The sequence below is a fragment of the Notamacropus eugenii genome, chromosome 1 (assembly GCF_028372415.1).
Source record: "Notamacropus eugenii isolate mMacEug1 chromosome 1, mMacEug1.pri_v2, whole genome shotgun sequence".
In the NCBI taxonomy this organism is placed as follows: domain Eukaryota; kingdom Metazoa; phylum Chordata; class Mammalia; order Diprotodontia; family Macropodidae; genus Notamacropus; species Notamacropus eugenii.
In genome coordinates, this window is record NC_092872.1 from 244,599,997 (window position 1) to 244,627,072 (window position 27,076).

Consider the following 27,076-nt stretch of genomic DNA (forward strand, 5'->3'; position numbering starts at 1 on the left):
ATGAATGGGCTTTATCTTACTCAAAGTGAGGACCTGAAAAGACTTTAGCCTAAAAGGGTCTGAGTCTCCCATTGCATCCTGGGCCATCTCCACCCATCCTGATGAATATCAGGCCACTGGACCCAAAAGGCTCTGGAGGAGAAAGTGAGGCAGGTGACCTTGCATAGCCCTCCCTCACTCAAATCCAAGTCAACTACAAGTCATGTCATCATCTCCCTGATGTCACGGTCCTCCGAAGGACAAACACAATACAATCTAGTGGGGAGACAACACATACATATAAGAGACAGCACATACATAAAGAAGTCTATATACAAGATAAACATCCAAAAACTGGGAGAGGCTCAGGCCAGGCTTCATAAAGGGACCCCTGGGACTCTGAAGGGTCCAACAAAGAAAGAGAGCATTGTAGGAATGGGGAGAGCAAGTACTCAGGCACAGGGAGGATTATGTGGGGGAATAACAAAAAGGCCAGTTCAGCGGGATCATAAAGCATAGGAAGGGGAAGTGATACACAGGGTGGAAAAGCAGGCTGGGAAGGGCTTTAAAAGACAAATAGAGGAGCTCATAGTTGACTACTGAAGAAACAGGATGCAAGTAACATGGTCAGATGTGCACCACAAGGAAATCACTTCAGCATCTGTGTGAAGGGGGGATTAGAAAAGAAAAGGACTCCAGACAGGAAAATGAATCAGGCTGTTGCAAAAGTCTAGTCAAGAAGGGATAAGGGCCTGAACTAGGATGGCAGCCAGATTAGTTAAGATGGAGACAGATATAGGACATGCAAGAGGTAGAAACAAGATTTGGCAACTGATCAATACGCAGATTGAGGAAGAGTGAAGAGACAGGAATCACACTGAAGTCTGTGAACTTGGGCAACATCCTAGAAAAAAAGGCAAAGGCTTGGGGGTAAGAAAGTAAGTTCAGTTTGGGCTATTGGTTTGGAATGCTTGTGGAATATCTGTTTTGAAACATACAAAAGGCTATTCAAGATACTTGACCAAAATTCAGAAGAGACCAGGGCTAGCCTGGTCCATAATTCCTAGGGTATATATAGATCTGGGAGTCATCTGCATAGCAGTAATTAAACCCAGAGAAGCTGATGAAATCAGTGAGTTTAGTGAGAGAGTAGAAATGGGCCTATGAATCCTTGGGGAACACCCAGTTATAAGACATAAATATAGATGATAAACCAGCAAAAGAAACTAAGATGTAGTTTGAAATATTATAATTGAAAAGGGTTTAGCTACGTTTTTAAAGGAGGAAAATAAATCAGGAACCTATGAAACCATACTTGCAATTAGCAAACTTTGTACTTAGGGCATAGAGCATAAAAATCATCAAATCAACTTTTTAAAACAAAATCAGTTGAACCAGGTTGGTGTAAACCTAGGAGCTTAGCTTCTTATTTAAACTAATTTTTTGCTTACTAAGTGCTAAGCTCAGTTGTTTACACCTGAGGAAGGCCCATCAAATGCTGCCAGGGCACTATAAATTTCAATTCTCTGGGATAAAGCCCCAGTTACCTTGCTCTAATTAGGGCTCCATTAATCCCAAAGATCTATTTCAATCCCCACTCACTTACAGTTCCGAATATGAGAAGGACTCCTCTCTGTCTGTTGTTATCATCAAGTGGTCAAGGGTATTGCTTTCTGCAGCTGTCCCATGTAGGGTGGCTTCTTCTATGCTGCCCCTTACTGCTCCCATGAATTGGTCTGACCTGGTTCCTGCTGCATTTCCTTTTAGATCTTGTAGGGGCCCCTGATGTGGCTCTCTTTCAACTAAACCATCTTCTTTTGGCCAGGAAAACACAAAAGAAAAAATCTTTCTCTTATTGGCATAGTATTCATCCCAAGGAAAAATACCTTAGGAATTTTCCTTGCCCTTCCTGCAGGACATCAGTTATATAACGATACAGGGCCTTTTGGGGCTGTATCTTACCAAAGATCTTCCCTTTTACCAGTACCCCTGTCTGCTTTTAGACATATACACACCACATATACACACACACAGCATGCATACGTGTGCACATACACACATGCATATGTACACATATACACTCTCTTAGATATACAAATAGACACCTGCAACAGCAGCAACTCACAAACTCTCACTTCAGCTAGAATGACCATAAATCTTGACATCCTTCTCCCTCTGACATCTAGAGGTGGGTTTCTACTCAAAAGAACATTTCACATTTGATTAGGAAGCATAAAAGCACACAAATTAGTAGCTTTCTCAAGCTCTTGCGTCAGTTTATTCAAATCACCCAAGTCATCTATAATATTGGGCAAATACCATTTCCCTATATCATATCAATTGTGGGAAGGGAGATGGGTGTTGGGGGAGATGATCTTAAAATGGGCTGCATATGTGTTATGAGATTCAGCGTGTATGGTGAAAAGCACACTGGATTTAAGAGTCACATGACTTGGCCTCCATCCAGGCTCTCATACTTACTGTGGGCAACTTATTTGAGCCTTCTGAACTTCAATTAACTGATATGTAAAAAAGGAATAACGCTCCTTAGATTCCCAGACTCCTAGGTTGTTGTGAGATTATTGTAAACCTTAAAATCCTTATAGAAATATGAGCTCTCAGTATAATATAACCTTTATAAATTCTAGAGGTCCTTACACCAACTCCTACTCCCCCAATTACAGAGGAGAGCACAGGGAGATGAAGTTGGAAAAGCTCCCTTCAGAGCAGTCCCTTTGCTCCAACAGGTACTTAAAACACTGAGCACTGACAGAGATGTGAGATTCCTTGGAAGCCAGCTTCCTACTTCCATTAAAGGAATAGCATCTAAGCCAGCACTCTGAGTACAAGGATATGATTACAATGTTCAGTTAAGTGGTAAAAAAATAAATAAATAAATTGAAGGGTGGATTGTAGTCAGTTTTGTTAAATTTTAATTAAATTGTTTTAATTAACAAAAAATATATTTTCTCTTATTCCCATCTACTCCCTCCCCCATTAAAAAAATTAAAACAAAAACCTTGTAACAAATATGAAGTCAATCAAAACAATAAATTCCCTCATTGGCCACTCCTATAATAGCTATGTCCAAAGAACATGTCTTGATCTTCACCCTAAGTCTATCACCTCCTCTATCATTAGTGGGTAGTATGCTTCATCATGGATCCTATGGAACTGTAATTGACCACTAAGTTGATCAGTTTCTCTTTATAATGCTGCTGTAGTACAACAGTATTCCATTATATTTACATATAATCTGTTCAGCCATTCATCAAACTGATGGACACCTCCTTGATTTCTAGTTCTTTGCAAACACAAAAGGAGCTGTTATAAATATTTTTGTACACATATGTCCTTTTGCTCTCTCTTTGATTTCTTTTTCTTCTTCTCACAGTGGTATGGTTGAATTGAAGAACTTAGTAATCATTTAATAATTAATGGCTGAGGCAATTCACTGCTCCACCAACAATACATTAATGTACCTATTTTCTAGCTCCTCCAACATTTGTCACTTTCCTTTTTTGGTCAACCTGGCTAATCTGATGGGTGTGAGGTTGATTTAATTTACATTTCTCTAATTATTAGTGATCTGGATCATTTTTTCATTTGGCTATGCTGGCTTGGATTTTGAAGCCAGATTGGAGAATCCTTTAGATAAGGAGTTTGTATTTTATCTTCTTAGGACAGGGTTTCTAAAACTAGGGTCTCACAACTTGCTTTGTTTTTTTTCTTTCTTACTTCTGATAACTATAGTTCAATACAAGTGGTTTTCTTTGTAATCTTGTGTATTTTACTTTATGCATTAAAAATGTTATTTTGAAAATAGGTCCTCCAGCCTTTTGCTAAAAAACACATGGTAGTCAGACTAACATTAAAAGTATGATTAAGGAATTTTTATTTTTATGATGTAGGCATGAAATGGTGAGATTTTTGTGTTAAGAAGATGATTTTTGTCACCAGTGTGGGAGGAGAGCCAAGATGGCAGAGTACAAGCTTGAGCTCTCCTCCCAAACCCCTCAAAAAACCTGTAAAAAAAGACTCTAAACAAATTCTACAGCAACAGAAACCACAAAATGACACATTAAAACAAATTTCTAGCCCAAGACAATCTGGAAGGTCGACAGAACGAGTCTATTACACTGGGCTGGGAATAGAGTGCAGGCGTGGGCATGGACAGAGCTGGAACAAGCCTTAGGGAACTGAATCACTGGTGGCTACAGCACCAGTACTTCTCAAGCACTTCCATACTTCTCTAACAGCAAATGGCAAAGACAGTTTCAAAGGTCAGTGGAAAGGGGATCTCTCCTGGCTGAGAGAGAAAGAGACAGACAGACAGAGACAGAGACAGAGGGCACAGAGTGAGCTGAATATGAATGGATGATATCTAAAAAATAAAATTAAGTGTTGAGAGGAATGTACTGGGAGAAAGAGAAAGGGACAGGTAGAATGTAGTAAATCATTTCACATAAAAGAGGCAAGAAAGACCTTTTACAATGGAGGGGAAGAAGGGAAGGAGACAGGGAATAAGTGAGCCTTACTTTCAACGGATTTGGCTTCAGGAGGAAATAACATATACACTCAATTGAGTACAGAAGTTTATCTTACCCTACAGGAAAGCAGGGGGGAAAAGGTATAAGAAAGGGGGAAGGAAATAGAAGGGATGACAGATTAGGGGAAAGGGTAATAGGAAGCAATTATGTAGAGGGACAGATCAAAGGTGAGAATAGAATAAATGGATGGTGGGACGGGATAGAGGGATATACAGTTAGTCTTTCACAATATAACTGTTAGAAAAGTGTTTTGCAAGTCTGCACATGTATAACCTATATTGAACTGCTTGCTTGCCTTCTCAATGAGGGTGGATGGGGAGGAGGGAAGGGAGAGAATGTGGAACTCAAAGCTTTAAAAATGAATGTTAAAAACTGTTTTGACATACAAATAGTAAATAAGATATATAGGCAATGGGGTATAGAAATCTATCTTACCCTACAGGAAAATGGAAGGGAAGAGGATAAGAGGCCGGGGAGAAGGGGGAGTGATAGAAGGAAGGGCAGGTTGGAGGAAAGGGTAATCAGAATACATGCTGTTCTGGGGTGAGGGGAGGGAGGGAAGATGGAGAGCAAATTTGAAATTCAAAATTTTGTAGAAGTGAATGTTGAAAACTGAAAATAAATTTAATTTTAAAAAAAGATGATTTTTGGTAGTATCAAGGACTAAAAAAGGGAAAGACTGCAGATAGAGATAATTTAGGATATGTCTATGATATCCTAGATATATGGTGATGAAAGCCAGAACCAGGGTGTTATCAGTGTGAAAGGTGGTAAAAAAAGAATCCACATGAAGGTAGCATTGACAGAACTTGGCCGTAAAGACACTGAGTGTGAAGGATAAAAAAAATCAAAGATGACACTGAAAAGTCAAGCTTGGATGAATGAGAAGCAGAGGGAATTTAGGACTAGAGAAGGTTTTTTAAGGATAAAGTCTTGTCAAGTTTACTACACAAAAACTCCTGCATCCAGCCTATTGTCTATTCATAGACAATACTACTCCTTACCCAGACTATTACGACTTCATCTTAATCTGCCTCTCCAATCTCAACTCCACATTGCTGCCAAAAGGATTTTGCTAAAGTATAAGTCACACCAAGTCACTCTTCTCAATATGGTGCAGTGGCTATTACCTCTAGGACATGGATCCATGGACCCCACACTCCCACCCCACCAAAGAATCCATATAAAGATTTCAAGGGGCCCATGAACTTGGATGGGAAAAATTACATCACTAACCTCTCCCCGAACTTTAGCAGTTCTTTCAATTATGAATGTAGGTGACCATAGGAGTCCAAAGGCTTCACCAGATTGCCAGCCAAAGGGGCCCAGGATACAAAGGTGAAAAACCTCTCCTCTAAGATGAAATACAAACTCCTCTGGTTGCTGCTTAAAAGCCTTCACAACCTATCTGGAACCTACCTCTTCAGTCTGAGTCTCATTTGGCCAGAAGCCTTTGCTCAAAGTGTTCAATCCCTAACTCTCTAGCTAGAGGCCAGCAATTAGCTAGGTTTCTAGTTGATTCTTTTATATTGCATAGTGCTGAGGCTACACTTCTTAGTGAATGCTTAAAGTATTTTTTGTCCTCAAAGATCCCATTTAAGCTCCTGGTAGAACAGCTGCTACATTACTAAGTGGTTCTCTGTCCTCAAACAATCAAATCTGCTTATCTGTACTGGGATGAGTATTAATCTCAAGTATTTACTGACCCAGTCACCTAGTGTCAATATAAATAGGATCTCCCAAAGGAAGCTAAAAGTCCTTTAAACCAAAATATTTAATTATCAAAAACTTAAGAGAAAAATTTTGGCTGCTTTGGTTCTTGCTACTCAGCAGTCCAAAAAGTGATAATGTGTTCCTAGCAACAGAGGAGAGATAGGAGAGCTCTGAGCAGGGTGAGGATAAATTAGCAGGTCAGTTTTCTGGCTCTGTGGATATTTATCAAATGTCTTAACATACATACCAAAGTGGGTCATATCAACGTCCCTTCTACCACTAATTCTGCATCTGACAGTTGTGTCAAAAGACCTTTGAAGGGAGAACATGATTGCTCTTCATGACTTCTTATCCCTAGCTCAATAAATGGAACTACCTATCATGACTATACTTATGGCAGCACTACAGTTATCCCATACCCTCAGCTACGAAGAACAAAGTCCTGAATCAAAGAACAAGCAAAAAGGACACAAAGCCCACACTTCAAAGGAAATTCACCCTGTACTTCTGAAAAAGCCTGTCAGGCCTCTAGCCATGGTCTGTTTACTTTTCCTTTAATATGATTCTAACAAGCTTAGGTATCTGGTCTCCTTCCTCACTGCACATCAGAAAGCATACCGACAGACAGCCTGACAATAGAAGGAGCATCAGGAAAACTCTTAAAAAGTCCATACAAGAAATGAAAAAGGATAGCATTATGTAACCCTACAAAAGTCCTATAGATCTCAATGTGCCATGACTTTTTTTGTTTCCCTTGTGGTTTTCAGACTCTGGAAGGTTGCAAAATCTTGTATACCTTAGGGCTCAGACAGGCCAAGGGACTCACTCATAGCAACACAGCCAGAGCTGCCAGCTTTGAGCCCCAGGCCTTTTCATGATAATCATCACCTATGTTACTAATAATCTTACTACTTCACAAAAGCCTCTTCACATTCATTATCACACTTGACCTTCAAAGCAATCCTAGGAGAGGGCATGCTAGACATTATTCCTGTTTTACAGATTTAGAAACTGAGTCTCAGAGAAGGTAAAGGGTTTGCCCCAGAGCACCCAGCTCAGAGCTAAGGAGCAAATGCCAATCCTAAACCAAGTCTTTTGCCTCCACATCCAGGGTACTTTCCATGACATCACATCATGGTGACTTGGTGTCATCAAGAAAACGTTAAGTAGCATCAGAATATCTTCAGTGAAGACAAGACGTTAGGATAAGAAGGGGCAGAATCAGAATCACAGAATCTTGGAACTCAGACATCATCTAGTTTGACCTGGACCTAAATCAAAATTTCTTCTACCAAATCCTGAGATGTGGTCATTCTACCTTTACCCAGGTGTAGGAGGGAGAGTATTTTCTAGGGACTGGAGGCAGTCCCTCTGATACTACTGAAAGCAAGGTGGAGGAAAAGTTGAGGCAGGTCATTTCTACACAAACCCAGAGCTAGCTCAGCCTGCCTCCCAGCAAGCTGGGCCTTGAAAATTAGTGTTCAAGTGTTCAGACCCCTACTGCACTTTCCCCATTTCCCCACAGCAAGAATGCCCTGGAGTAGGCCTACACAACCTTTAGCTCTCAGCCCCTTGATTTTGGGTGGTCCAGGGAAAAATGTAGAGGAAAACATCCTTTGTACGTAAAGGAAATCCTTTGGCCAGCCCTGTAAGATTCTCTGTCACATACTATCCAACTGACTTCAGCTGGAATCCCTCTCTGTTGAAGAATCTTTTGACATCTACACTGGTAGCAACTTAATGCACAAGTTTATAGATGTCATTTCCACACCTGTTTAGTAATCTCTAGTGGCTGTAAGACAAAATATAAACTCCTTAACCTGGCATTTAGAGTGCTCAATAATCTGACTCTAACATACTTTTCCTGCCTTATACAGTATTCCTCAATTCAATGCAACAAATGTGTTAAGAATCCACTATGTGCAAGGGCCTGTAGTGTAGGCTCTGAAGACACAGGAAGGAGATACTCCATAATCCTGGCCTTCAACAAGCCCACAGTCCAACAGATATTATCTATTCAGAAATAAGCATAACACAAAGTAAACTATGATCCAGACCCTACATTTTTAATCTAAGTTCCGAATTTTATTGATGAAGACACTGAGGCTCAGAGAGATTAAGAGATTTGGTAAGTCACTTTGTTTACTTTGGGACAGCACCAGGACGTTAAGTTGTGAGTTCCTTGAGGGCAGAGGCTGTCTATTGCCTTTCTTAGTATCCCCAGGTTTAGCACAGTACCTGGCACATAGTAAGCACTTAATAAATGCTTAGTGATTCACTGACTGATTGGAACCCCACCAAATCTACTTCTCAATCTCAGATTTCTAACATTCTCAAACTTTGTAAAATCTGTTTAAGTAGGTGAGGAGGCTTAAAGTTAATACATGTTGGAAAGAATCTGTTCCCAAAAAGATCAAATAAAAAGTATTGGCTGTTAAAGTGGGAAACTTCAATTATTAAACAATTCACTTGTGAATATCTGAAGGTGCTGGCTGTAACCTGCTCCATACACCTGGTGCAAGAACTTCACAGATTCTTAAATCCATGAAATTATTTTGCAAAATGAAACAGTTTCAGTCCATAAGCCAAACCAAGAAAAAAATACACACCCTGACCAGAATGTTCTAAACAAAAGAAACAATGAAAGGCAACAATGAACTCCAATTAAGTTTAACAATGACCAGAAAGATAAAAGGATGAAACACACTTCCCTTCTTAGGAGGGAAGTAGGGTCAGTCAGCCAATAAATATTTATTAAGTGCTTATTTTGTGCAAGGCAGATTACAGAGGTGGGAGACTAAGAAGGCAGAATGTTGTATGTGCAGTCCACCAAGGTCACTGAGCGGCAAGGTTTTGTTTTATTTTTTTCTACATTACTTGGATTTAGGCAGCTAGTTGGGAATATCAGGAAAGGAACACATTTTTTAAATGCACAGATGTACCCTATTTAATTTATAATTTTAGCTTTTATTATGTTTATATGGAGATGCTTACTCATACTCAATTTGTAGAAAATCAGTTTATTTGTAGAAAAAGTTTATTAGTGCACAGAAAAATATTGTGGACAGAGTGTAACCACATATGCTTGACAAAAAAATTTGTCACAAATGGAAAAGGAGATGCCAAATACTGAAAGCCCCCAGGTTGCCTCAGAAGGCCTGAGTCCATAAACCTCAGGACAGCAGTGACAAACCTGTCAATGCAATAAAATAAATCCTATGCTTCCTGTTATAAGCTTCCTTTCCACAGTGCCTTGCACAAGAACATCCCAGAAGGTGTCATAAGGCCACTGCCAGTACTTCTCCATCTGGCCTTCTTTTAGGGAGATAACAGGCCACCTCAGCACTTGGGGCAACCTTGCAGCTCCACTAGCAGAGACTAGGCATCTCTGACTAAGGAAGCGGCAGCTTGAGGTTCCCACTTGAGGCTGGTAAAATAAAATGCAGAGCTTCTGATTCCCATATGCTCTTGTGTGACTCACTGCAATCCATGTCTCTAGTCTGGTCAGCTGTGTTGTAACACTAACACAGTTACTACCCACAGTAAACCCCATGAGAGCATGAGAGAATACTGCAGATTAAAACATGCCCCCGAAATCCCAGGGCTGACACGGCAGGGCCCCCAACACCAGCTATCCTAGCTCCTAAAATATACAGAACTCAAAGAAGTAGCTTGTAGTGGCATTCAATGGAACAAAGAACAAAGCCCACATACACAAAGATTACAGACCTTTTTTCAAGCGAGGTTTTTGAGGTTCTATTGTCCCAGGAAACTGAGTTGTCTGAAACAAGAGAAAAGGATTATGTCCAGTTTACATGACATGGAGTTTACAAAACAGGCAGAAGCTACAAAGACAAGTCTGGTGTGTTTTTTTTTTTATTATTATTATTTTTTAATGTTTTACAATCACTGCCATAAAATTAAGATTTTAACCCCCCACTACCTACCCCCCACTACCCCCCTCCCTCCCCACAACAGCATACAATTCTGTATAGGTTCTGCATATACTTTCCTATTGAGTACATTTTCACTATAGTCATGCTATGTAGTCGAACTAAAATAAATGGAAGAAATCATATAACAAATCAAAACATGATACACAAAAATACACACACACAAACATGATCTGCTGCATTCTGCGAATGACTTCCATATTTCTTTCTCTGAGTATGGAAGGTGTTTTGCCTTAGAAAACCACCATTGGGTTTTTTTTTTAAATATGTTCTTGCGTTATTACGAAATTCCAAGTCTACCAGAAAAAACTGGTGTGTTTCTAATGATGACTTGGAAGTTGGATTCTCAAAAACTGCGTACTTATCACCCTCACTATAGAGAGAAAATGTTTCTGAGTATTAAAGAACCAAGATGTTAAACAGTAGTTGGAAGTCCAGTGTAGACTGAGGACAAGTCACATTATAGTCTCAGAAGTCCATTAAGTGCTTTGGAATAACTATACAGAATAGGTTAAAAACTGCTTTTTTAAAAAGAAATCAAAAAGATGAGAGAAAACTCCTTTACAGTAATGAGATTTATGCAGACAGCACTTCCCTGCAAGTTCTATAAATTCAACTGTAGAGTGCAAGGTGTTTAAGCTACTCATAGGAAACCTAGTTCATAACCACTTAATGAGCGTGGCAGACTATATTCTAAAGCTGGCTATGCTTCTACTTGATGCTATTATTTTTAAAGTATTACTGTGCACGGTTGGGGGTGAGAAGAAATTTTAAGGATATAGTTTTTCAGAAAATATAAATTTCTTGCTGCACTTCATAATGATGACTTTTAAAATCTGGAGAGAGTGGACAGTACACCAAGGGAGAACTTGGTCCCTTTCTACAACCCCTAATAGCTACCTTCTATGAAACTTCCAATGAGGGGGATGGGCGATGCAGTTTAGCAGAAAGAATACTGGACCTAGAATCACAAGACTTGGATCCTAATTCTGTCTCAGAAACACAAACTGTATAACCATAGGCAAATCACTTACTTTCTAAAAATAGTTCCCATCTAGTGGTTCGTTCCTAAAACCCTTAGGGTTCACACTAAAAATTCTTAGGTAGTAAAAACAATTGCAGAATATTATGAATAGTATATTAAGTTACTCTTGGAGTTCTCAAGATATTTGTGGTAGTTGAAAGGAGTTCGCAGAATAAAAAAGGCTGGAAATTACTCCTCTAAAAACCATAGTTTCTTCACTGTACAATGAGGATAGTAAAACTTGCAGTACCTACCTAACAGAGCTGGTGTGAGGAAAGTACTTTCAAAACCTTAATGCACAATATAAATGTGACGAGCTATTGTCATAACTTCTCCACGCCCACCCCCAAGGCAGTCAATTCCACCGTTCGAAAATTCCATTAGGAAGTTCTTTTCCCTTAACTTCCATCCACTAGTCCAAGTTCTGGCCCATATTATACCTACACAGACTAAATCTGACCTCTTTCACATAAGAGTTCTTCATATATTAGAGGTAGTTGTCACATTCTCCAATCCCTCCATTCCCAGCCTAGCTTCCTCCTGCAGATTAAACTGTCATTTTACAACATATTTTCCGGATCCCTTATCATTCTGGCCACCCTCCTCTGGACATACTTATTTCCCAACACCCATTTTAAAATGTGATGTCTGGGGCCAAAAAGAGCAAGAATGATTGACAGACCACATGCCCCATGAGTATCTATGTAATGTCAACAGAAAAGGCACCCAAGCATATTGGGCGACCCCTGGTGGCACATTTATGTAAGGACGTGGGCAAGATCTGGAATAAAAGGTTCAAGCCTTGGCTCTGACATTTATCACTGGTGTGACCTTGGACTAGACACTTAGACACAAGAAAGTCTCTAACCTCAGTTTTCTCTTATGTAAAATAACAGGGCTGGACTAGATTCCCTCTGAGTGGGCCTCCATCTAAATCTAGCGTGCCATGAGAAGGGTCACAAAGAATGGGCAGGCGTAGGTGAGTTGCAATCTGTATCACTGAAGAGTATGGACATTAAGGAGATCCTAGACCCATTAGAGTTTTGGAGTGGTCTGACTCTTATCTCCCTTCTCTATATTTCCATGGGCTCAAGATAAGAGTTAGGGATAGGGATTCTAACTGTGATTTCCTTAGTGGAAGGGACTCCCAGGTGAGGAAGCAGCCTCCAACAATGTAGGACAGCACTACTTCTGCAGTTTTCAGTATTATGGAGTTGCCTAGAACACTGAAAAGTAAAATGACTTGCTCAGGATCACACAGAGGGAGGTCTCAACCCAGGTCTTCCTGGCTCTGAGCCTTGCTCTCTACTCATTATGCCAAGATGCCTCTCAGTCCATAAGGTGCATTAGCAGTAAAATACTCTAAAATGAAAGTGTGTGGTTTCCACATCAAATTTTCAATGAACAATGGAATAAGATGGTATGTGTAAAGGGCAAAGCATCCTATGATTGTGTAAAAAAAGAGACTGATACTGTGCCTAGAGACTCACAGTGCACAATTTAACCACAAAAAGATAAATTAATGATGTTAACTAAAGGAATATATAGTAAATATACCAATTTCCCTTAATAGGAATCAGAGGATATTAACAGTAAGATTCAATGATTTGAAATACTAATCAAATGAAATGATAATACTTTTATAAAGAGCTCAGCACAGGGCCTGGTAATGGTAAGTGCTATAAGAATGCTTCTTCCCTTCCTTTCCTCTTCCCTAATCCAGTGTTCCCCCTCCTCCCCAACCTTCAGTGGGAAAACAATCTAAAAATATCATATAAGTGTATAGTGAGTATATAGTATAGTGGAATCACTCCTCATTTGAAACATGGAAAAAAATAGGCAAAAAGATCTTGTTGTTACAAGTTACAACCCCAAATGCTAAGGACTATCATAACGGCTAGCATTTACATTGTTATCTTCTTTGATCTTTACAACAACCCTATGAAGGAGGTGTATCTTGGCTCCAGCATCTCTTTCTTTCACGACCCACTTTAAGTCATTTCAGACTAACTTCTTGTTTATAAAGTGCCCACCACCTGCACCTCCTTTGTCCTTTGAGTGATGCTGGATGTCAGTCATGATTCACAGACATACCACATTCCTCAAAAGAATAACGGTGAGTCTGCTTCAGTCAATCAGTGAGCAGGTATTCCTAGCCTACTCTGTGCCAGGCCCTGTCCTAGGTTGATGCTGTTTGTTCTTAGCAGGGGATACAAATCCAAAGAAGGAAACAATCCCCACTCTCAAAGAGCTCATATTGTAACAGGAAAGACAAGTATTTCTCTAAATACGTACAGAGTAAACATAAAGAGAATATATACGACATGGTCAATATCATATAGTTTTCCAGCTGGTAATTGGGGGAAAATCAGGAAAGGTTTCCTGTTTGAGCTAATCTTGAAGAGAGGGACTCTCTGAGGCATCGATGAGGAAGGAAGACATCCCAGGTACAAGGGATCACCAATGCCAAGGAACCAAGACAGAAGACAGAATGTCCCATGGGAGGCACAGCTCTTTTCGGCAGGTTCACAGAATGTGGGAGAGGGAATAATGTACAATGAAACTAGAAAGACAAACTGGGCCAGGCTTTAAAAACTAAACAGAGGAATTTCTACTTTATCCTACAGGCAAGAAGAAACTTCTGGCATTTATTGAGAAGGGGTGTGACAGGAAGATCACTCTGGAACAGCCATGTGAAGGGCTGACTAGAGTAGGGGAGACCAATCAGGAGGCTAGAAGTGATGAGCACCTGAAACAGGACCACTGGTAACATTAAGGAAGACTTGGGTTCAATCCTCAGAGACTTACTTGCTGTGTGACCCTGGGCAAGCTCACCTATCTGGGCTTGTTTCCCCATCTGTAAAATGAGGAAGTTGGACTTGATGGCCTCTATAATCCTTTCCAGCCCTAAATCTATGATCCTGTCTATCATCCTATACAAAGCTTCAGGGAGGAGCCTGGGCTCCTGAAAACAACGTTCCCAAAGGTAATCCAGCCTGCCTGCCACTTCCTATTTAATTCTGGGCCCTCTTGCTGACCATCTGCACTATCTGCCTAAAACAGATGAGCTGTATAAGTTGTTCATCCAACTGAATATTGGAGTCTAGACAAGAAATAATCTTCATCCACTTAGGTTTCTCTTGTGTAAACTCAAAAGTGAAAGGGCCAGTGTTACCACTTAAAAACACTGGATAAAGAGCTGTTTACTTGATGCACAATTCTTCTTTACTCCATAGCTGATGTGTAGATTTGAATTTTGGTGGCTTTGAATTCAGTCATTAATACAGAAAACTTATTCCATTTTTCTATAAAAAGCACACTCATATTCTGAAGAATCTCTACTGAGATTCTGAAAGAGAATAGGTAGCCAGCAGAATTCAATAAATAGGTTGAGAACAAACCAAAACCAAAACCTATGATCTTATGATTTGAAAAAAATAAGTATGCTGATTATTTGATATAGTTTTCATTTTGAAAAACTGCAAACATATTTTAAGGCAGTCATTTGGATATAAATTTTTTCTATGCCAGAAAACAGATTATTTGATTCATCAAAGCTAACTGAAATAGATGAAAATGATGAACTTATCAACTCATTAACAAGTAAATTATGTTCAATTCAAGCAAAATATATAACACTGTAGCAGAAAAATGTTTCTACATACCACACTAAAGGGTATTTACCATTACCAAAAACTTAAGGTTGTTAAATTTAACATCGAAGGCATATGTTATACTTCATCCAGCTAACACATTTATGTAAACGTGTTATATATACAAACACGTTTTATATAAACACGTTTATATAAAAATCGTTCACTCCTGTCTGTGCAACACATCCCCGTTGTAAAAGACGATGAGGGGGAGGTCGAGGGCACTCAGGTTCGAACCAATTCTTTTTGCAGCCTAGGCTTTCATTAATCCTGGACTAAACAGCCAGACAATACACTCTCGCTCCACAGAATCCAGGGATTTATTTTCTGCACCCTAGATGATGGGATTAATATAATTAATTATAATTAATAATGTAATTAATATAATTAACGATAATAATATTAAAGTAGTGAGCAACGAAAGAGGCAGTTTGGAGGGGAGCCCAGAAGGAGAAGGCCCCAGGCACGTGGGTACCCTAGAAGATCTGAGTTCGAATCCTACCTCGAGCCCTCAAAAATACGGCGATGACCACGGCTAACTGGCTTAACTGCCACATTCCTCAATTTTCTCAGCTGTAAAACGGAGAGAGCATCTGTGGTGGGTTATAAAAGGGAAACTGAGGCACGGGCCCCAGCCCGCCCCTCTGCGGGGGACGAGCATTAATTAAGTCCCTGCTGCATAAGGGCTGGAGCAAAAAAAACATTCGGGACCCCCCCCCCCCCCCCCGCCTCTGCTTTCTGGGGCTCGGGCGGGGTGGGGTTGAGGGAGTCTCCCTTCCCGAGGAAGAGGCGAAAGGAGACCCTTCTCCGCCGAGGGTAGCAGCCCAGGTTGGTCCGGCCTTTCTCTCCCTCAGAGAAAAGCCTGAAGATCTCTGAGACCCCCGCGGGGGGAGGGGGAAACGCGGCTTCCGCCACGCCCACGGCCCCCTCCCCTGCGCCAGGGCTGGGGCTGGGGAAGTGGGAGAGGGGGGAGTCCGTCCCGGGCCCCTCTAACCCCAAGCCCTCTCTCACCGTCAACGGCTTCTCCTCTGCCATCTTGGCCCCGCCCCCGGAGCATCCGGAAAAGCCTCGTTTCCAAGGCGACGCGTGACCCCGGAAGCTCTTCCTGACCTTTGGAAGGGAAGTGAACCATTGAGAAGGCGGACGTTTGGCTAGAAGGGACCTTGGCGCATGGAAGCTCTATCGCCGCCTGGCGGTTCGGGGGACCTACCCAGGGTCTGATTCGCAAGGCAAAGTTAGAAGAGAACAAGTAACATCCACTGATGGGCAGTAGCCCGGTGGCTAGCAACCGAGTAGTACAGGGGGAGATTCCACGCACAGACAGACACACAGACACACAGACATGTGTGTGTACAAATGTATATACATGTACATGTGTATACCCATACGAGTGGATATGTGTAGGGGTGTGTATTGTAAATGTGTCTGCACATGTGGATTCAATATAGATACAAAGTAACTCTTTTGGATAGAAGCAAATAGGGCAAGTAGGAAAGGTCTTGTAGACATGGCTTCTGGGCCGGGCTTTGAAGGAAGCTGGACATTCTAAGGGTCGGGAGAAGAGGATGCTATGTACTCCAGGTGTAGGGACCCACCTCTGCAAAGGCGTGGAGAGTGAGGTGGGAACTGCCAGAACCTAGGTCAGCCAGTAGGGCTGTCTGGATGGAGGGCAGGGGGAGGTGAGGAATCAGACTGGAAAGGGCTTTTAATGACAGAGAGAGGGGTTTGTATTCGATCCTCAGGGCAAGAGAACCACTGAAGTGTCTTTGGTGTAATCGTACACAGTCTTCCCATGAAAAGACTTCAGGCACCTGCCTGGGGGAGGAGGGTATCTGTTGTCTGAGGATCAGCCCTGCTAAGGTGGGAGAGGCTCATCACCAGTATTTTGGCTGATTCGTGATGAGATCTTGGACCATGAAGCAAAAATAGAAATCTGCTTTCAGTCCAATGAGGCATCTTTCAATAACAGTGGTAGAATGGTGGAATCTATGTAGGTGAAAAATCTGCCTTGTAATTGCTTGACTTATGCTTGAATGTATTATTTGAATTATTAGGAAAATGTGCTTGATACTCCTTTAGCACTGAATCTATGTCTGCTGAGCTGGGAGCTAGAGCCCCTTTCCTGGAAGAGGGACTGTATGGGTCTAAGGTAACATCTCTCTACATCCCGGATTTCCTTTCCTTATAATCCTCTCTCCTCAATCTCATTTCCATGCCTCTCAACTAAAAGCATTCACCTCCTATTTAACTGAGAATTTGGAGACTAACGACATCTTCCTTCATGTCTCAAAATTAATTTATGACTTCACTCTTCTGTCTCAAAGAGGTGATCCTCTGCCCTGCTAAGATTTGTTGTTATTTAATAGTGTCCAACTCTTTATGACCTCTTTTGCGATTTTTTTGGCAAAGACACTGGAATGGCTTGCCATTTTCTTCTCCAGCTCACTTTACAGATGAGGAAACTGAGGCAAACAGAGGTGGAGAGACTTGCCCAGGGTTACACAGATCAGAGGCTAGATTTGAACTCACATCTTCCTGACTCCTAGCCCAGCACTCTATCTACTGTGCCACCAAACTGCCCCTGCCAAGACTAATCTCCATTTATTCTCTTGACCTTATCTCCTCCCCTTAACTATAGTAACTTCCATAATCGAGATGGAGTTTAGAAATTATTTAATTTAGTGCTCTCATTTTACCTACATAGAAACTGAGGTCCAGGGAAAGGAAGTCACTTGTTCAAGACCATGAATTAGTGTCAGACATGAGTCACAATAGTGTCTTAAAATGGACATTTTTACATCCAAGATCCTTTGATGAACTGTGGGTAAATGGATTTTCTTCATCTTCCGCTGTTTATTCATTTATTTAAAAAAAAAACCCCTGGGACAGGACATTAAAGTAAACAAAGAAGGCAACAAAACTCTAGGTCTAACATTATAACAGCTCAGGAAGGAACCAGAGGAACTTTCTTCTTCCGGCCTACAAACATGCTGAGGCTGCTGTTATATTAACACTAACACTGCCTTGCAATTGCCTTGAGGGCAGGGACTGAGTCTTCTACATCTTGGTACCATGTACAACACTCAGCACAGTGCCTTAGGCATTCAGTAAGTATCTGATGAATGAATACTTCTGTCCCATCTCCTCTCTTCTTCACTGACAAATTTCTCAGAGACTTCTTCATTTCCTCCTTTACCTGTCCTTATCTCCTCATAGTCTGGCTTCCTCCTACTCTCCTTTATATGGAGACTGCTTTCTGAACACCAAATCCAGTATGCCTCTCAATACTCATTCTTGACCTCTCAATAACATTTGACATCATCAACCACATCTTCCTTCTTAAAAATGCTGTCTCCCCTTTGTCTTCCATGACAATATACAAGGGATTCCAAAAGTCCTAATGAGGCTGGCACAGTGGACAGAGCACCAAGCCTGGAGTCAGAAAGACCTTGAGTTCAAATCTGGCCTCAGACACTTACTAGCTTTGTGACTGTGGACAAATTTCCACCTGTAAAATGGAGATAATAGTGGCACCTACTTCACAGGGTTATTTGTGAGAATCAAATAGAATAATAACCGTAAAGTACTTAGCCCCGTGTCTGGCACATGATAGAGCTATAAAACTAATTGTTTTGCTTTCCTTCCTTTCCCCCTTTCAGTTGGCAAAGCTATTCAAACTTAAAACTGCGCTAAAATTTTTGTCTGGGTTCCTTCTACTTTTCTGTTCTTTCTCAGGCTACTTTGAAAGATCTTTTGCCTTCTACTTCCTAAATATTGGCCATAGCTCTAATATTTTCTGTTCTCTGTATTCTACCCTCTCCACAATCCTTCCCACAGTGATCTCATTCACTCCTGTAGCTTTAATTTTGACCTCTATGTGCATAAGTCAATACCACACCTCCCCAACCCCCAACCTTGAACTGACTTCTGAGTCCTTCCCTCATTTCTGACTTTCTGCTGGACAGCTCCACCCAGACCTCCCATCCAGTCCCAAGCCAAGCTCATCCATCCTCTCTTTCTCATTGACTTTCCCAGTCTCATCCTTATGGTGATATTGGCTTGAAATTTCAGCCATAGTCTTCATGATAGAATGTTAGATTGAAGAGATAATCGAGTACAATTCTCTTTTTAGAGATGTTGAAAAGGTGATTTACTGAGAGCAGAAAGAGGGACCGCTCATTATTGACCCTTCTTTCTCATTTGCTACTCACCTTCCACAGGACAATAAATACTTCTCCAGTGCCTTCACCTTAACTCAGCTTTGTTGATTCTTGTATGGGCCTTGATGACATACTAAATACCACCACCAAGTAGATGCAAGTTTAAAATAATTTTCATCTACCCCCATCCCTGTTGATCTGATCTGAGGCCAGATGTACCTTTTTTTTTTTTTCCAAATAATAACTTTAGGGTCAAATTTCTTTGAAAAAATGGAATTTCTAGGAAATGAGTGCAAATATTTATGTTTCAAGTCCTTAAGACTGAATTGCCCAGCAAACCAGCATTTCTAAGGAAGTCATCTTATGCTGTTTATCTTTTACCTTTGTTTGATATACTTCCCATTGAAGAACCTCAGTATGCTCAGATCCCACAGACCCAGTTTCTACCACTCACCAACATCATTACTCATTTTATTCTTTCAGTCTTTTAAAATAAATCCTTGCCTCCTTGAGCCCTGCTTCCCTTCATCATTCAACAATAGCTACAATTCTTCCCGCAATCTTCCCTTCCCAAGCCTCTACTTCCACTGTTGCCTAATTATTTTCCCTTCATGAGGCCACTCTATTCCTAGTCCCAGAAAACCAGAACCCCTGGAATGTTGTCATGTACCTCCCCAAGTGAGAATGGGAGATCAGTACCTATACTTAACCTACCAGGTTGACCAGACTGTTGATCAGACATGACCTGGTTCTTGTCCTATCTACATTAATCAACTGAGCCCTTCAGTGTGACAGCCAAGACTAAAAGAAAGGGGGAAAATGGCTTAGATTTATATTGTATTTTACAGTCTTATTTGACCCTCCTAACAAAGCTTTGAAATAATCAAGACAGAGATTAATTTTTCCATTTTAAACAAAAGGAATCTGTGTCATATAATGCACGCCAGTGATCTGACTTGAACTGATCTCCAAGTCCTCCCAAGCCTTGCCTTTTCTACCATATTCCATTGTTTCCTTGGTTACTCAGTCAGCAGCAATTTCTCCTCCCTCAATTATCTCTCATTCACTTGTTGCTATAGATTGTCCATCATTTGCATGTTGTCTCCATTGGACTGTGAGCTCCTTGTGGGCAGATATTATCTTTTGCCTTTCTTTGTATCTCCAGACCTTAATGCTGTGACTGAGCATGAGAACTTAATACATGGTTATTGACCCACAGACTGACAACTTCAGAATTCCTGTCATATTTTAATCTCTTTCATGCCATTTATCATATCCTTGTTTTATGTTCTATTTGTTCATATTGCACAAATTATTACTTTGGCTAGACTATAAACTCCCGTTCATCTCTGTATCTCTCACAAAGCCTAGAACTGTATCTGGGTGCACTGGATATAGTAATCATTAACTAAGGGTTTGTTGGATTGGAAAAAAAAAGAATAGCACACAGCTTTTTGTGTTCTTATCTTAAATTCTGTGGTGTGAGCACAGTGGGGGGAAAGGAGGAAGACAGAGTTGGGACCTGGGGAGGAAGTTTATTTGGAAATGTCCATGCTAACACTAAATTGGCGGAGAATTCTGTTAGTAACATGAGTCCTTCTTTCATGGCCTCTGGAACCTGGCATGTAAGATATTTAAATGAATAGAGTCAATGGGGTTCAAGGACTTGAATCAACTTGAGCTGCATTTCTGCTCCAGGTACTTAACTCACTAGCGCCCTTTGACTCTGGCATCCCATACTCACACACCTCCAAATCCCAACCACCTCAGTCACTATCTATGTGACCTTAGGCAAGTCATTTAACCTCTCTCTGCCTTTTTCGTCATCTGTAACAACAATGATAATGATGATGATGATGGCTTTTACATTACAGGGTTGTCGTACGATTCCAATGATGCTCAGTGCTCATCAATCAGTGCAGTAACATCTGAGACTGAAGAGTTTGGGGTACACCATAACCAGTGTCAAAGGATATTCTGTGCTCTCCAACTTAAGTGTCTTCCCCATCTCTCCCAATCCTATATTTTGCCTTGACTAAAGCTGGGATTAAACAGATGTTTTCTTCTCTTGAATAATTATATCCTTGACAAAATAGATTTTTAAATCACGCTTTACTGGGGCAGCTAGGTGGTGCAGTGGATAGAGCACCAGTGCAGGGAGTCAGGAGGACCTGAGTTCAAATCTCACCTGAGACACTTGACACTCACTAGCTGTGTGACTTTGGGCAAGTCACTTAACCCCAGCTGGCTCATCCTGGGTCATCTCCAGTCATCCTGATGAATATCTGGTCTGAACATCCTGAATCACTGGATTCAGATGGCTCTGGAGGAGAAGTGAGGCTGGTGACCTGCACAGCCTTCCCTCAAAACAAAGTCAAGTGCAAGTCATGTCATTATTTCTCTGATGGCATGGTTTTCTTCGGCAATGAAGGACAAACAATTTAAGTCATGCTTTAAGATCCGTGAAGTGTTTTACATTTTATCCTCACGAGAATCTTGTGGGGTAGACACTATTATCCCTATATTATAGATGAGGGAACTGAGGCTCAGACAGATACATGAGATACTTCAGATGCTCATCAGGAGTCAAGGCTGAGTACAGTGGTATTTAAATAACTTCAGTGACTTAAAAACACCAGTCTTTTGGGTACAGATCAATTCAACCTTAAAAAGAAGCTGTTTTGACACATACAGCAGGTCCACATCCCAGGTGCATCAGAGTTTTAGGCAGAAAAGCTTTGAACTATCAGCTTGTATCCCCATCTTGTCCCTGCTGTGCCCATGAAAGGCAAGTCCAAGAGCCTATGTTCTGATTGCTAATATACATATATATTCCCTGGAATTCCCAAATGAGTTGGTTCTAGGCCTAAGGCTTTGTTTTGGGAGTAGATCTTGTTCTCTGAGAAATAAATGCATATTACTTTATTTATTTATTTATTGCAAAGACTGGGAATCTTTATTCAGATCAGCAAACTCACATTCCTCAAGTTTCAGACGTTGGGTGGGTCTTTTCAGGAAGAGGGCAAGGATGGAGGAGAGAAGGCAAGGCCAACCCACCTCCCTGGACATCCCCTCCACCCCCAAGCCCTGTCTCAGGCTACTGGGTAAAGAGAATAGGCCGAAGGGAATGCCAAGAAGGGAAGGACCAAGGGGAAAAGAGGCCTTTGCCAAGGAGAGGCTTACACAGATGTGTGGCTTTCAAAGTCCAGCTGTGGCCAGAACAGCAGCCCCCATACGCCCCTTCCTATAAATTAAGTCCCCACAGTATCAAGGCTGGGGGTGGGGTGATCAGGAAGAACCACCTCGTGGATGATAAATTGGTCCCATGTTCATCTCCTTTCAAGGCAGTGTCCTGAACCCTGGCCTAAAGAATGGCTATATAGGTGCAAATTCCCAAATGGGAAGATAAGCCAGGGTGGGAGAATGAATAGGAATGTTGAAGGGATCAGCTACCCCCCAGTTTTGGTCCAGGAGAAGGGAGGATGGTGCAGTTGGTCCAGTTTTGCTGATTTGGGTACAGGGAGTATACTACAGCAAGTTCAAGGTGAGAAAGCACTGGCTCAGCACCTGCAGGCACAACAGGAGAAGCAGTGCCACCAACGGGTAAGGAGCAGGAGAAGAGAAACTGGGAACAGAAAGGGCTTGAAAGTTCCACAGGCTTCCTGGGAATGTCACTGCTAGAAATATACTAACCATTCAAGGGAGGGTAATGAAGAGTGGTGATCAGAGGATCTGGCGTGGCATCCCATATCCAGTCATGCCTGCCTGAGATACCCCACAGTTGGTGCCCATTTGCAGCCCGATGACATTCTTGCCCTCCTGCAGTTGGCTATCCGTGAAGTTTCAGGGATTCTCCTTGGACTTCTTAGGGAACCAGTTAGGATCTCCAGAGAAGAAGCCATCACCTCGAGCCACTGCCAACCCACCCAGGTTCATCAGTGTCTGCTGCACACAGGCTATATTCTTTCCTTCCCAGAGGTCCACAGTTTGGAAGATATCAGTGGCAGTCATGCCGTAGCATTCAGCCACCTGCAGGAACTGAGAATCTGTTCTATCTGTTTGAAGGCCATGCCTGAAGCCTGGATTTTCTTTACTGGGCCCTAACTTTCAGGGTATTGCCCATTGATGAGCTCACATAGCACCGTGCCATCCTTGAGCCAGTTTTGGAAATTCTCTTGCCCAGGCTGGGGTCACCCGACATCCCTGTGGCACTGTGTGGTAATCCACTGAATGAGGATCTGCTCCAGATCAGCATCATACTGCTTCTCAATTTTCTGCTGTACCTCTCGGCTCAGTCCATAAGCAGGTCCCCTGTGGGCCATTCTGAGATGGTGATGCAGGTACCTTTACCACGAGGCGGTGGATGGAGAGCTAAGTGGACTGGGGTGCGGCGCACAGTGAGTGGTTAAATGCGTATTTCTTAAGAAGCCTGGAAAATATCAAGAACCTACCCCTTACCCCTACAAAGTGGGTCACTTTGATAATAAATCATAAGTTTTCTGGAACCAAACTTCATATTTGTCATTGAGTAAAGTCTGAGTGTTCGGCACTATCCTGACTGCAATCCACTTTTTATCCAATTTTGTAGAATTCTTCAGAAATGAGAATGTAACACAACTGGAGAAAGTTACTCAAGGGAATAGGATAAAGGTGAAACATTTCCTTAATGTACGTGCAGAAAACTAAATGTTCATGCTTTTTGGCAATTTCTTTGGTAAGCATCAGGGCCACCACCTCTGAACATACAAATCTCTCAAAAAATCCATCCCTGGAGAATTGATGAGGAAGGAAACCAGTTTTCAATCTGGTACCAAAAGTTTCCAGAGCTAGGCAGTTTCCTAAAGCAGGTGGCACGCTGGTATAGGATTTCTCTCTTATCTACAAGCTCTTGAACACCAAAACATCTTCCTCAGTCCTTAAGGACAAATATGGACTCTCTCAAGGCTCCCCTTTGGTAGAATGACTTACTGACCTCTGCAGGTATTACTATTGCAAAAGTGTATGTTGCTCCAAAGGATGTTCAGAACTGCACACTATGAACTTGGAATTCTTCTTTTCAATGAATACAGCCTTGTCTTCTACTTGGAATTATTTTTTTCCCCCAGGTTTCAAGCTGACAAAGCCTTGTTTGCTGCTAGTTGGTACACCAATGTTTTTATGTATGTTATCCTAATTCATTTAGAGGTCGATAGACATTTGTGTGAAGCAGTCCTTAGGATTTTCATTGGCTGTCGTTTGTTACATCTTCCTCACTAGAGTTCCCAACTTGTGGCCAATGGAAAAGTTGCAAGTGGTCCAGAAGTGCATGAAGTGATTAAATATAATAAATAACCAAACTTCCCTCCATACACTTCCTAATAAACAGAACAGCTCACATTTAATGAAACACCATTTTATTTAAAAGTTATTGAATTCACAAGAGGAAATATTACATAACTTGGGTTCAAGTCTCACCTCTGATACATCATGACTTATGTGATGCTGGATAAATCACTTAACTTCCTAGAGCTCTAGATAACTAAAGGGTGCTGACTTGTTGGAAAAGGAGTTTCCTCTTCTGGGAATTTCTCTGATTGATGAAATCACAAGTCTCATTCCTACCCCCACTGAATTCACAATAATTTGTCATCAGAAATATCCTCAAACCCTGATACTAATAGTGCAACCGCAACCCATGTAGGGAGTCGATAAAATTTTGACATGAGAAAGGAGTCCTCATACCCAAAAAGGTTGAGAACTACTCTTAGAAACACAAATGAACGAAAGAGCTACCTAAATTAAGAGCCATAATATCTGTCCAGCAGCCCTGGCAGAAAGGAGAAGCCAATATTAGGCAGTTAACACAAGAAGGAAATTGGTGCTTGATTTTGGCTTTCTTCTTCTCTCTGGAATGTGGTTTGGTGTTCGTTGGAATCCTAATGAAATGACTAGACTGGTGTTATGAAGAATATCCTTCCGAAGGGAAGGATCCTCTGGAGAAAGGAGAATCTAATACAATCATTCAAATCAACAGAGAAACTCAAACCCCCAAAAGAAAGGGAAAAATATTAAGCACAATGCTAAATGTCCCCACCTAATGAGACTCAGAATGTCATTTTTGTGTCCCTGAGGGATTACAACTCTTAGGTCTTACAAACCAAGTCATTTGGCCAACAGGTTATAACTGTTAACACCCTAAACCATTTACTGAAGTATGGCAGAGCTGGAATCTGTGTTGGCAGAGAAAATATCCATACCAAAGAGATTTTTTTAAGTTTTACAACTCAGATTCAACTACTGAAATCAAATGCTAGTCCTTACAAATGAGAATGCACCTGTTTAAAAAGAGGCAAGGAACTTTTTTTTAAACTTACCCCACATTTGGCTACCTATTAAAACAGGTACCTCCTCATTGCCCACTTAAAAATTTTTATTTCTTGGGAAAAGCCAGATTGAAGGGAGCTTGTAATTCCAGTAAGCTTCCCAGGGGGTAAATCACTGTGCTATCACAACTACAGAAATCATTCCAAGATGCCATAATGGAAATACAAGATCCATAGGGAAGTTTTCTGCCTAGTGACATTTGGGTTGTCCTGTTGTTTTAAAAGGAAGACCAAAACTGAGCTCACATTCACCACCTTTACTACTGCATATTCATCCTTCCGTTCTAAATTTTTGTGTCCTCTAGGGCCTAAGCACTTTTCCTCTCCCCCTCCCAATTTTGTTGTTTCCAGTGGCTAGAGAACTCTGCTGAAACAAAATGACAGATCAACCTGTCCACTTCTAGTCTTGACTCTTGCTTTAAGTTGTTGCTGGCTGATTCATCCATAATAATCAAATGAACAAACGTTAGCCTAAAACACAAAAAGTTAGTCTGTGAAAGTGCTTTATTACAATCCTAATAAAGTGCCATATGCATAAAAGTTGTCTTACAATGAATTCATCTCTTAGCATGAGTATCAACTGTGATAGGTTTGTGTCTTAGCTGGGGTCACAGGTTCAAACCCATCTACCTTTTAATGTCAAGACAAGTAATTTCCATAGAAAACCTAAGCAAGGGCCCGGTTTTCTTCTACAACTGGCTATCTCACCATTTAATATCACAGTCTGAAGAAGTTAAAGTTGCAAGTTAATGAAAAATCTGTGGAAACATCTCCTGCCAAATCCCACTTCCAGTGGACAAAAGATGACAATTTGGCAGGAGAGGCCAAATTATCAGTGAACAATATGTCCAGAAAAAAGGAGGTAGACTAATCCTTTGGTACCACTCATAGAATTATGTCATTTAGTTTAGGAGCAGGCACCAGTGTTGGGTGCATCTCCTGTGGAGGATTTATTGGAGAATACATAAAAGAAGGGATGGGCTTGTGATGGGCACTGTTGGAGGAGATCCCCAAAGGGAGACCACTGATCCGCGTGCTGGAAGAAATGCCCCCTTCTCACCTTTCCCTTAGAACTCTTAGTTTCTTTTCAAGGATCAGCTCAGATTCCACCTAGTGTAACAGAGACTTCTCCAATGATCATAGTAAGTGTCAAACTTTGCTTCTCAAAGATTTCATACTTATCTGTCTACATATCTTACCCCCTAGGGTAAATTCCTTGTACATGATTAAGAACTTAATTGCTGAATGTGTTAATATCCAGATTGCCACAGAACCAATTCTATCCCCAACATGGTTGCTTAGTGAAAATAGAGATCTGAAACCAAAAAAAAGGTAAGTTTAAAACAACAAAAAATCAACGCAAGTCTCATTTGCTCTGCTCATTCGCATGAGGGAATAACAGGGCTCAAAATGCTTCCTAATTTCCAAGCATTTTATTTCTGAGGCTGTCATATCTTCTTTCACCAACAAAATGTTGTGCTTTCCCCACTAACTGGGGAACTGATGGAGCTGTGAGCCCGGACAAGTCACCTGACCTCTTCATAACTCGAGTCACTCACTACTGAGGGACTCAGACCACTGACTTACCTGCACCTAAGCAGGATAAATCACAAAGGTCTAGCAAAGATCACAGACTATATTCTCTTCCAAAGAAAGTGAAGGAAAGCTCTAGAGCTTCAGAT

At 41.3% G+C, this 27,076-nt stretch overlaps 1 protein-coding gene, 1 long non-coding RNA gene and 1 pseudogene across 3 annotated transcripts in view; 1 reads left to right on the top strand and 2 right to left on the bottom strand.

Annotated features, from left to right (window-relative positions):
• BBS4 (Bardet-Biedl syndrome 4) overlaps positions 1-15,987 on the bottom strand; it is a 74,234-nt gene extending 58,247 nt beyond the window's left edge. For both annotated transcript variants that reach the window (XM_072628422.1, XM_072628421.1), the window contains exons 1-2: positions 15,884-15,987; positions 9,972-10,023 (exon numbers count right to left, since the gene is read on the bottom strand). In XM_072628422.1, coding sequence (XP_072484523.1) covers positions 9,972-10,023; positions 15,884-15,907 — 76 coding nt within the window. In that variant the 5' untranslated portion in view covers positions 15,908-15,987. The remainder of the gene's footprint in view (positions 1-9,971; positions 10,024-15,883) is intronic.
• A 939-nt stretch (positions 15,988-16,926) lies between these two features.
• Positions 16,927-21,111, top strand: LOC140517292 (uncharacterized). The gene is made up of 2 exons (XR_011971534.1): positions 16,927-17,021; positions 20,907-21,111. It is a non-coding gene; the product is annotated as an uncharacterized lncRNA (long non-coding RNA).
• A 1,545-nt stretch (positions 21,112-22,656) lies between these two features.
• LOC140517291 (transgelin-2 pseudogene) lies at positions 22,657-23,437 on the bottom strand (annotated as a pseudogene).
• Between the last annotated feature and the right edge of the window lie 3,639 nt (positions 23,438-27,076).